General features: G+C 46.1%; 1 protein-coding gene across 2 annotated transcripts in view; it reads left to right on the top strand.

The window, feature by feature from the left end:
* Nucleotides 1-11,149, top strand: part of micall2a (mical-like 2a) — a 92,855-nt gene extending 81,706 nt beyond the window's left edge. For both annotated transcript variants that reach the window (XM_078240201.1, XM_078240200.1), the window contains exons 11-15: nucleotides 1,634-1,724; nucleotides 2,087-2,160; nucleotides 3,218-3,332; nucleotides 8,124-8,170; nucleotides 8,433-11,149. In XM_078240201.1, the coding sequence (XP_078096327.1) occupies nucleotides 1,634-1,724; nucleotides 2,087-2,160; nucleotides 3,218-3,332; nucleotides 8,124-8,170; nucleotides 8,433-8,533 (428 nt within the window). In that variant the 3' untranslated portion in view covers nucleotides 8,534-11,149. The remainder of the gene's footprint in view (nucleotides 1-1,633; nucleotides 1,725-2,086; nucleotides 2,161-3,217; nucleotides 3,333-8,123; nucleotides 8,171-8,432) is intronic.
* The last annotated feature ends 915 nt before the right edge of the window (nucleotides 11,150-12,064 follow it).

Here is a 12,064-nt window from a genome sequence, read left to right as displayed (position 1 = left end):
AGACTGATTCCTGGGATGAGGAATTGTCCTACGAGGAGTGATTGTGCAGACTCGGCCGATATTCCTGGAATTTAGAAGAAGGTGAGGTGAGCTCTGTGGAACATATAATTTTGTAAAAGAGCTCAGTGGGGGGGATGCTGGGAAGATGTTTCACTGGGCTGCAATCTCGGAATAAGGGTCACCGTCTCACCACAAGGATTCAGCAAATTAGGACTGAGATGAGGAGAAATTTCTTCACCTAAAGGGTTGTGGATCTTTGCAAATCTTTACCTCAGAGAGCAGTGGATGATCATCAATGATTACGTCCAAGATGGAGATGGATAGAGTTTAGGATACTAAGGGAGTTAAAGGACATGGAGGTCAAGTTGAGGCACATGATCAGCCATGAACATATTGAATGGCAGGTCTGGCTTGAGGAGCCGTTCCTATAGAACATGGGAACAGCAGGCCAGAGGGAGAGAGTTGTCATTGAGATCTGAGGATTAATATTTGGAAATCTGAAAATTAAATTGTAGGAAACATGAGGGTCACCACGTCAAAAAACACCAACTTTGGAAAATGAGACAATTTGGCCCTGATTGAAATTTGTATTGTCCCTCCACACCCTCAGCTTTGAGGGGACAAAATAAGCTTTATGAGCAGGCCCTCTGATCACCCTGCTCCAGAAATTACAGTGGGACACCCACAGGACAGCGGCCTGGAGTTTTTCTTAAATATGGAAATTAGACCCCTGTGTCTGGAGAGTGAGGCAAAGTACAGATGAGTTCCTTCTTCATTAGGCAGGACATGCTGAGAGAGGATCGTGGGCCAAAGAGACACAGGATTGGATGTTTTTAATCTTTTGGTTGGGGGGGGGGGGGTGGTGGTGGAAAGGTTTCCTTAGAGCCTCACAAGAAACCTTGTGCCTCTTTGACTCTGACCTTTCCCCTTCTCTGATTTTAATCACCCCCCCCCCCCCCGCCAACCCTGCAACTACTATAGCTCACCTAACTCTGGGGACCTCTCTAGTGAATCCAGCTACCACCTGAATTCCCAGTATCATCCTGTGAAGGTCCCAGTGGCTCCTTTGTTTGGGAGTCTAGAATTAGGGGGTCATGATATCAGGATAAGACGGCAGCTATCAGGAACTGAGAAGAGAAATTTCTCCACTGGGAGAATTGTGAATCTTTGGAATTCATTACCCACGAGATGGATGCTTAGCTGATGAGTACATTCAGGGCAGTACTCAATTCTGGGCACTCTGGGAATCTTGAGATATGGGGATAGGGTGGGAAGGTGGAGTTAAGATTGAAGATCTGTCATGGTTTTATTGAGACGTCTAGCAGACTGGAGGAGCTGAAAGTCACATTGCTGCTTCTAATTCCTATCTTGCTACATTTCTGGCACCTTGGGGCAGGCTTGCTGGACCGGTTGACATTTTCCTACTGATCAATTTGTTGTGATGGTTTCTAACATGTCCTGTGTGGACTGCAGTGTCTGAACAGCGGCCAACCCAGTCTAAGACGCAGGAGCAGAGAATGAACAATGCTCTTGGTGAGCTGACCACTGTGTGGTTGATGGCTGCTGCTGTTTATCAATTCAGCTCTGTTTTGGAAATTCTGGATTCTTCTTTTCTTTTATTGAAAACAAATAGATGAAAGGGAAGACGAGTTGATGGTGGAGTGGTTCAAACTGATCCATGAGAAACAGTTGCTGATGAGACGGGAATCGGAGCTCGTTTACATGTGAGTAGAAAGTGAGCGGGGGTGGGGAGGTGGTGGGGGGGGGGGACGGGGGACGAAGGCATAACTACAGCTCATTTCAATACGTTGCATTGTAACTGGCACCCTGCCCTTCCAACACCCCCCTCTCTCCCTCCCTCCCTGCCCACCCCCAAACCTCCTTCCTCCCTCCCCAAACCTCCATCCCCTTTCTCCCTCCCTCAGTGTGAACAGTTTGACTGGATCCGTCTCAGCATTGATTCTGCCCACCTTCCCCAAGGTAAATTTCCAGTGGACACGCGCCTAAAGCTTTTGATCTTTCCTCATAACCTCCACTTCTCAGAGCAGCTATTGGTTAGTGCAAACCCTGTACTTTTTATTGACAGATCGAAGCAGCAGGCTTTGGAGGAGCGTCAGTGTCAGATTGACCAGGAATTACGAGCATTGATGGAAAAATCCGGTAAGTGTGGAAACTGTTGAGAAGAAGGTTCTGTCTGAATCAGAATGTCCATAAAGACCACTCTTCTCCTTGGCTTCCTACATGCTTCCATTGAAACTCCAAGCCAGCTTAAGGATCAGCACCTTTGGACACTTTGCAGTCTTCCAGACTCAATGCCAGCTGGGGTTTTCCAGCTCCCCACCCTGGGGAAACCCGTGGTAGAGGCAGCGAGCTATTGGCCGCCGGCAGAATCTTTCTGTCCCACCGAAGTCGATGATAATTTTCATGGCTCACTGGCCATGCCACCAGGGAACCAGCTGCAAGGGCACAAAACTTGGCGGGTCCGGAACATCCTCCCAGCAGGAAGGGCCGGAAAATTCCACCCATTGAATTCAACCATTTCAGTTCATCACCACTTCTTGTTTTCAGTTAACCCTCCACTGGTCATGGTTTTATTGCTGCCATTCACACCTTCTCTAGACACACCTTTTGTTTCTTTACTTGTCCCGTTACCTTTCCCTTTGACCTGGGATCTCTGTCCAGAGCTGAATGTTCAGTGACTATGAACAGTGGAAACTGTCCCTGACGGGAACTGCTCCAACCTGATTAACCTGCCCAACACATCTGGAGGCCCACTGACCCAGCCTGACCAGATCAAAGGGGTTTGGCCATTGTCAGAGAAAGGCAACTTATTGGTCTGGGGGAAGCTTCTGAAGGAAATCAGTTCCCGAGGGAGTTGCTTCTTTAAACGTTCCTCCTGTTTGCCTGTCATCCTGCTCAACTCACTTACACTTTGTAAGAAACATTACTGGCGATTCAGACCCACCAGTGGTCTTAATGCAGGTGATGTTTCTTAATCACAGTTTAGTAAAAAACAAAAAAACTGCTCCCAGGAAATGAGATAAAAACCCATCAATAATCAGATACAGCCACTTACATTTAACACAAGGAAACCTCCCAAAGCCCTTCACTGATGTGTTATCAAAGATAATTTGACACTGAGCCCCAAAAGGAGACATTTGGACAGGGTGTTCAAAAGCTTTGTGTGTTTGTACATTGTGATGTGTTGCCATTGCAGAGGACCAGAAATCTGACAGAGATCGGGCTCGTGAGCAGGAGTTAATAGAAGAGTTACTGAGAACAGTGGAGGACAGGAATGACATTATCGACACATTGGATGAGGACAGAGTGAGGTATGAGATAACCACTAAAACTGCATCACCCAGGTTAGCGAATATGTGTTCACGTTTATGTGGAGACACTGTTGGCTGGAGTAGGATTCCAGGAAATGTCTGACTTTTCCCTTAGTGCCAGGATCAACAAGAGCATCAGGAATAAGGTCAGTAGGTTCTGTTGCTTTGTGAGTGATCCCAACTCCATCCATCCGTCACGCCCCTCAACCTATTCTGCCTCCAGCTATATCCAGCAGTGTCTTGACCTTACTCAGATTAATTACTTCAACAACCTTCTGTATTAACTTATGCCATAACTCTTATTACCTATCTGGTTGGAAAACTTCCAACTTGCTGATTTTTATCTTTTGAATTTGTGTTTCAATCCTTCACCACTGCGAACAATTGGGATTGAATTTTCCAAACCCTCTCATAATCAGGTTAACTTCCACAGCGAGCAAGTAGAAGACAACAGTTGATAGGTTTAGCTGAAGAGCAAGCATTGGTGTGAGGGGCCAAATGGTCTCCACCTTTGCTGTAATGTCAGTGATTAAAGCTTACCATGAAGTATTTCTTCCACTGCTCCCTCCCCACTAATGGTCCTTGAATTATCTGAATTGCCTGTGTGTTAATACGCAGGTAAGGTCTACATGGACCTTACTGGATTCTAGGATAAAGCTCCCTTTGACCCTCCTCGCAATGAGACTTGATCACTTGGTGCCAATCTTGGGCACATTTGAACTCATGGCCGGGAAGAACAATGCCCGATTGACTTTATTCAGTGTCTTCAGACAAATTATCAAGGGGAGATTTTCACCTCATGAATCTTGAGTTGGATGGCAAATTGAAGGTGAGAGGATTTAGATGCCAATGACTGAACCACACGGGCTTAAACTTTAACTTAAGATTTGGTTTTGTCGAACTGTATGAACGTTAACTAAACTGTTCACGGTGCAGCATTTTATACTGAACTCCATTGTCCAATATAACGAACAGAGGAGTAGTTAAATGTGTGCCATCTGTCACCCAGTCTCTGCCATATGGACGAATGCCACCTTGGCAATTTATCGTACTGCCACTCACTGCTGCCTGGAAATGCACAGCTGATTTTAAAGACCAACTCCCTTGCGAAATAAACTCAGCGAGTGCCCCCTTTATATAATGTGGCGGCTGCATCGTATTGCCTGTGCTGCCCATCTGCCCGCTCCCCCTCCATCCTTCTCGCACCGGTTTCTTGCTGACGTCAGGTTGTCTGGAGGGTGCAGCGCCAAGCAAATTAAGAGCCTGCCTCTCTAACAACAGCAACTTGCATTAATCTAGCACCTTCAACAGAGTAAAATGCTGCAAGGTGCTTCACAGGAGGGTATTTAGACTCAAATTGACACCCGGTCACATACGGAGATATCAAGGTTGGGTGACCAAATTCTTGGTCAAAGGGATCGGCTTTAAGGGAGGAAGAAAGAGGCAGAGAAGTTTCGGGAGGAAATTCCAGAATTTAGGGCTATGACATTTGAAAGCACGATGACCAAAGGTGGAGTGATACAATTGGGGATGTCCACGCACAAGAACAAGGGGTGAGAAGTGGAGGAGTGGGGGGGTCTTGAGGGGCTGTAGGAGATTACAGAGATACCAAGCCAGGGAGACATTTGAACACCCCGATGAGAATTTTTAAATAAAGGTGCTGCTGGAGTGGGGGCCAATGTAAATCAAAAAGTCCAGGAGTGATGATGAACAGGATTGGTGTGTATGATGATGTGTGGCTTCTAGCATGAGTAGGTGGGTCACACTGCAAGAGGTTTGTTTCTCAGTGTAATTCTTGGCAAAATCAGGATTGTTTAGCAAGTGTTGTCCGATGGCGGAATCAGATCTAATGTTGGATTCTATGCTTTGCATTTTGCAAGCACTGGCTGGTTGGATATGGTCTGTACTTTGCCTGTTGTAAGAGCTGAAGGAATGTGCTCTTTGATACAGTCCGTCAGTCGTTACGGCGTACAGTCCACGTACCTGGCATCACTCTGACACTGAAATTCATATACCGCATTACTCATTTGTGCGGCAGGCAGAACATCATTTGCCACATATATTCCTTTGTAGACAGAAGGGGCATGTCCACGCGTTGTGCCTTTTCCAACTAAACAAAAGCTTGGAAGCAGCCATTTCCTTGTTCATTCCCCATGGCAATGCCTTGGCTAATTAGAGTCGATCCACCTGGTTTGAATTTGAACAAAAACTTGGCAATTAACTGTGCTCTACTGCATTCTCCATGACAATACCTCTACCAATCAGAGTTGACGTGCCAACCAATCAGCACTCTCTTCTCAAGCAGTATAAATTATTGTTCTCTTTCCTGTTGGTTTATCTTGCAAGCTGTGTCCTGATGAGTGCAAGACAAAAAGCTTCGACAGTGCGTCTCTTTTTTCAGCAATATGCAAGTTCTGTACTACCATACAACTAGATTACTGTCAGCTTGCTGTAGAAATTGTGAACCATTTGTTATTTTCTTTTTATGAGGAATCTGTAAAAAATACTGATGCATATATTCCTTTGTAGACATTACTGTTATCTATTTGCTTGTGCATATTCAATACATTTGTTTGCCAGTTGAAGCCTAAAATGAGGTCTGTTAAGAGGACACAGTTAAAGTAACTGCAAAAGAATCAGGGGTGACATGAAGATTTATTTTATTCTTCACTCAGTGAGCTCTTGTGCATGGTGGCACAGTGGTTAGCACTGCAGCCTCACAGAGCCAGGGACCCGGGTTTGATTCCTGTGTGGAGTTTGCACCTTCTCCCTGTGCCTGCGTGGGTTTCCTCTGGGTGCTCCGGTTTCCTCCCGCAGTCTAAAGATGTGAAGGTTAGGTGGGTTGGCCATGCTAAATTGCCCCTTGGTATCCAAAGTTTAGGGGGATTCGCAGGGTAAATATGTGGGGTTACGTAGATAGGGCCTGGGTAAGATGCCCTGTTGGAGAGTCGGTGCAGATTTGATGGGGCGAATGGCCTCTTTCTGCAGTATAGGGAATCTATAAAATGTACAGTTCAAAGGGGTAGTGCAGACAGATTTTCTAACTTTCAAACAGGAATGTTGTGTATGTTTGCAGGGGAAAGGTTTACAGGGCTAAAGGAAAGAACAGAGAAGTGGGACTATTGGATGTTTCTTCCATGGCCTCTTTCTGTGCTGTGTGAGTGTGTGGAAAGGATCCAGTGATGGCACGTGTTAAACCTTGCAACCAAATGGAATGAAACAAGGGCTCTCCAATCATTATCCTGGGTTAGCTCTCAAATTTAACGGGAGCGAAGATACTCTCAAGGATTCCAAGACTGACTTGAGAATAGTCAAAAAATCGAAGGTCAGTAAGGGGGCTCCAGATTGTCACTTTCCATAGCAGAGGGACAAGTTCTAACGGGACTAAAAGTTCTGTTAAAGTTCAAGTCCTCTGAGAAGACCATCTTAGTGAAAGCTGGATTAGTCCTGCCTTCTATAAGCCTTCCAATGACTTTGGTACTTAGCCAACAAAAGGAGGAACAGAACATTACTGAATTCCATCTCTGACAACAGCACACTGCTATGAAGCGAGTTACATGGAGTGGTGTGCTGAGGGCCAAGGCTGATCCAGAGCTGAGCTTCTCATGGACCCCATTCCGTGTTATGAATACTGTGCGTGCCAAACATGTTGGGGACAAGTTGAAGACTGAGGTCTGGATTTTCGCCAGGATGGAAAGCCTCCCTGTCCTTGGTGAAAATGGTGGACTAGCCCAGAAATCACAAGTCCCGTTCCCCGAACACTTCCCATTTACATGGGGGTGGGAATGGGACCGGTTCACGTTTTGTGCCTGCATGAATCACGGAGGCAGCTGACTACTTAATTCATTGGTTGCCTTCACCCAAGTTGGATTGTGGGGTCACCCTGGTCCTAAAATAGTCCTGTTCCTGACCCCAGTGACCTAAATCAGGCAGCCATTTTTAAACAGCGAGTCCATGGAGCTGGGAATTGTTCTGATTTTGTGACGCAACTTGCGAATAAAAATCTACACCCTGTGATTCAGAAAAGGGCAACTTGAGAGAATTCTCCAAGGCTGATTGTATTATCCAATGGATAAGGACACAAGGCCACACATGGACTGCCTGTAAAGTAACATCAGCAAGTGTTAAGGACAGGCCTTCTGATCCCACCCTTTGGGCTTAGGGAGTTAGAGAAATGCCTTAAGTGAGATATGTAGACTACCAGTCCAGTCCCTGTCCAGTATGTGTGCACATATCTGTGTCTGCAGAGATACCTGTATCTCTGTGTGGGCGCCAGCCTGTGAGGTTCTCTGTGCATATGTGGGTGTTTGTCCGTATGTGTGTGTGTCTGTCTGTCTGTGTGTGCCCGCCTGTGTGTGGGCATCTATCTGTGTGTGTACTCCTGTCTGTGTGTGGGCGTCTGTCTGTGTGTACTCCTGTCTGTGTGTGTGTACTCCTGTCTGTGTGTGGGCTCCTGCTGGTGTGGATGCTCCTGTCTGTGTGTGTGTACTCCTGTCTGTGTGTGCATGCCTGTCTGAGTGTCTGTGCACACGTGTCTGTGCACACGTGTCTGCACGCATTTATTTATGTGTGCTGTGAGGAATGGATAGGATAGCGCTGAGTGGAGTCCAGGTACCTCCTTACAGGATGGTGGTGGGCAGAATCTATGTGAGAGGCTGCAATCAACAGCATTGCTGAGCGGTCAGTGAGGGTGTGTCGAGAGGGCATTGGCACCTGAAGCGTGTCTATTGAGTGTGGAGAGAATGTGTTGAGTTGGGGAAAGTAACTTTCTGACACATTCTCTCTTTATAGAGAAAAGGAAGAGGATCTGATGATGGAAGCCATGATTAACAGGAGGGGTAAGGAATAAAAACTTTTTAATAAAACTTGTGTCTTATTAAAATGAAATTTCTAAGTTTGATCACTCTTCCTCCTTATTCCTTCTTCCCCTCTTTTCATATAACTTCTCCCCCCCCCCCTTCCTCCCTTCCCTCTTACTTTTTTTAAACCCCTCCTTGCCTCTTGAAACCCTTTGGTTTTTCCATCCCCTTCTCTCTTTCCCCTCTCTCCTTCTCTTATTCTCCTCCATCCCTCTCTCTGTGCCTCTTTTCTCTTTGACAGACGTCAGCAAGGAGACAGAAGCGGACTTGAAAAAGAAGAACAAATTTAGTCCACTCAAGTTCCTGAAGGGACTTGGTGCCAAACCAAAGGGAAAGGAATAGTGCGTTGGCGTCTTCAGAAATGACATGTACCCGTGACTCATTTATCAGTGCCCAGCTGCTATTGACTGAAGCTGCTACTGTCACAAGCCAGTTGTAATCAAAAGTAACTCTCTCTCAAAAGCTTGTGTGGTGTCAGCCTTGTTCTCTAAATAAAGGAGGCTTTTTGTTCTGGGCCTTGTGCAGCTGGATATTTTCCTGTTGCTATGGAGCTCTGTGGCATGAAAGAACCAATGGAAACAAAATCCACTACTTTGCTGATTTGCTTCATAAGACTTTGTAACATCACGAGGCACCTACCATGCCCAAACCCCAAAGGTCTGAGTCATAGAGGTGCGGTTGTGTTATTCAATGATGTCTGAAACAACAACTTGCCTTTATATAGCACCTGTGGCATCGTAAAACTTTCCATGGTGCTTCACAGGAACATTAGCAAACAAAAATTGACATTGAGGCTCGAAAGGAAATGTCAGACCAGGCCATCAAAACATTGGTCAAAGTGATAGGTTTTAAGGAGAAGAGAGAGGTGGCGACGTTTAGGGAGTGAATTCCAGAACTTAGAGCCAAGGCTGCTGAAAGCACGACTGCCCATCGTGGAGCGAAGGAAGTCAAGAGTGTGTACAACACTGGAAAGTTTTCCCGATTGAAGGAGACCTACTTTAATGTTCAGACCACCTCAATATTCCATCTCTTTCTAAAGAGTTGGCAAGAACCACTAAGTTTGTAAGAATGAATGGATCAGTAATGTAACTAAATGAATGGGGTCTGTGTTTCCTCGGTTGAAGCCACACTTTCACTGCTTTCTCCCACATTCTCCACTCCAAATCACATGTAGCACACACTCTAGCCTGTCAAGGGGACAGAATTGAGATGTAGCTATGACACCTGGCTTTGGCAATCTTTAATTGCCAACTAAGTGTAGCCATCCTTTCATTTCCCCATCCCACTGCGCACCCCCGCCCCCCCCCCCTCCCCCGCTTCCCCACCCACCCATATTGCCTTTCCTAGTCTTTCTTCCTTTCGGGATGTGTCTAATTTCTGCTCTGTATATTCCCGTGATGAGATTTACAGTCAGACAAACCATTGCCCTGCACTTTGTTTTTTTCGGAAGGGGGTGGGGTGGGATGTGGGGCTCATTTGAGATTAGGGTTCTCTGCTCGAAGGTCCCTATTTGAAAAGTGGTTCATTCCCTTTGGTCGTGTTCTGCTAGCAGAGACTTCTTGTGGGACTTCTGAAAGGCGGAGCTATGTAGAAATATCATTGTGATGATGAGATGTGATTTCCTCATACTAGTAGTTTTGCACCCATTGTGTTGGTACAAATTAGTCGGGTATCTTATGAATTGCTCTGAAGATCTCTTCAGGCTGCCTGTACAGAAGGGGACTTTGGATCCAGTTGATAAATTATTTTGGATGAATTGTTGGAATTTCACTGATTCTGTTTAGATTTCTTTGTATCTTAAACCTCTCCTTGCATCATTTCCTGCACCATTTGTCATGTAATGTAGGAAGCATAGAAAGCTCCCACAAACAACGCTGAAAGAAACAATCAGATCATCTGTTTTAGAGATGTTGGTTGAAGGATAACTATTGGCACAGGGGGAGATCTCCACTGCCCTTTCTTTAAAATAGTGCATCTTTTACATCTACTTGAGAAGACAAATCGTATCTCTGACAGTGCTTCATTCGAGTATAATTCGACATAAATTTGACACTGGGCCAAAGAGCGAGGACAGGGCAGCCACGGGTTAGGTTGCAAACAAGGAGTGAGGCAGGAAGCTTTCGGGGGGTGGGAGTTCCAAAACTCAGAGTCCGGAAACACCGGTGATTGGGCAAAGGGAGTGGGGTTGAACAAGAGACTTAAGATAGAGAAACACAGAGAACTCAGAGGTTTGGAGGAAGTTACAGAGATAAGGAAGGTTGAGAACCGTCGCAACCCCCCCAATTGCTTACCCCTCTGTGGTGTCCCAAAACTAAAAGAGTTGGATAGATGTGGGTGGGTGCGCGGTGGCCAGAGCAGGAGGAGCTGTGGAATGGAGTGGGGAAGGGACGAAGGTATTGCTGACAAACTGACCAATAATGGCATTTGCTACCAAATAAACCTGTTGGACTTTAACCTGGTGTTGTTAAAACTCTTACTGTGTTTACCCCAGTCCAACACCGGCATCTCCACATCAAAACTGACCAATAGCCAGCTACCTCCAGAGAGCATTAGCAGTGACCATCACTGGAATCTGGGGGCACAATCTTCCCGGCCGTTCACGCCACGCTCCCACTGCGCCAAAGTCGGAGAATTTGGCGCCCAGTCAAATCTCCATTCTCTGCATCGGGATAGGAAAATCCCGCCGGCGTGAACGGCGGTAAGATTCTGGTCTGGGTTTCTCTTTTGGGTCAGTACAAATGTAATAGGTGATACGGCTGGATCAAGTCCCCTTGGAACTGATTATCCTGGGGGCCTGGCCTGTGTTTTGGTCGATGCTTAGCACCTACCTTGTGATGGGTAAGAACACTAAAGCAGTGAGACATTGTGACATATTAAATATAATAGACTTCATTATTGAAAAAAAAGCATGTGCTTCATGAACCTATTCTGCTGGAAATAAAGATAATTTCAAATCTGTGGCACGACTTTCATTTTAAAAAGAATTGGTGCTTTTTAAACATTTGTCTGTGTGTGCAGACGTTTGTTTAAAGTGGATAGATTTATTTTTTAACTGTAATACTCTTGCTATCACTGAAACATTGGCTATTTCTGTCGCAATGTTATTTACACTTGAGTCCAATCCAAGTTCCAGGCTGTCTCCATATTCACAAAATGTGGCATTTGCGAGGAATTTAGCCCCATGCTCACAGACACTGTATCATTTTCCCTCCCAGACTTTCCCTCTGCATTTCACTGAACCAATACAGCAGCAACTTTTGTTTACTTGCCTCGGAGCCAACTCAGAGTCCCATAAAACAAATCTATTTGGGAGTTAGGTTTCAGTCAGTCTCCAGTCTATTATATATTATGTTAAAACAAATTCTCTCGGGTTATATTTCAGGCACCTTGTGGGATTTAGGTGAGATTGTTAAGCCACTATTTCAGGAGGACATTATGAGCCAGTAACACACACACACACACGTCCGGAGTGAATGTAAACTGTATTGAGAAGAAAAAGCAGACGTGATTCCAGTCACTCTCTCTGTAAGGAGCAGCTTTGATGCATCAACAGCAAGAATTTGTGTAAGAAAGGCCAAACTTGTTCTAAAGTGCCTCCCTGCCCGAGATCTAAACTCAGGCTGCATTTTAAGGGAGTGTGTGTGTGTGAGGGGGCGGGGGGATGGGTGTTTGTGGAGCAGGGAGGTGGTGTGTGTGTGTGGGGGGGGGGGGGGGAGGGTGGGATGTGTGTGGGGAAGGGGGTGGGGTGTTTATGGGGATGTGGGGGGGGGGGGGGAGGGTGGGATGTGTGTGGGGAAGGGGGTGGGGTGTTTATGGGGATGTGGGGGGTGGGGGGTGGGGTGTATGTGTGTGTGTGTGGCAGGGGAGATAAGG

This window comes from Mustelus asterias, chromosome 23, assembly GCF_964213995.1.
Source record: "Mustelus asterias chromosome 23, sMusAst1.hap1.1, whole genome shotgun sequence".
Lineage (NCBI taxonomy): Eukaryota > Metazoa > Chordata > Chondrichthyes > Carcharhiniformes > Triakidae > Mustelus > Mustelus asterias.
This window is presented reverse-complemented; position numbering and strand designations above follow the sequence as displayed.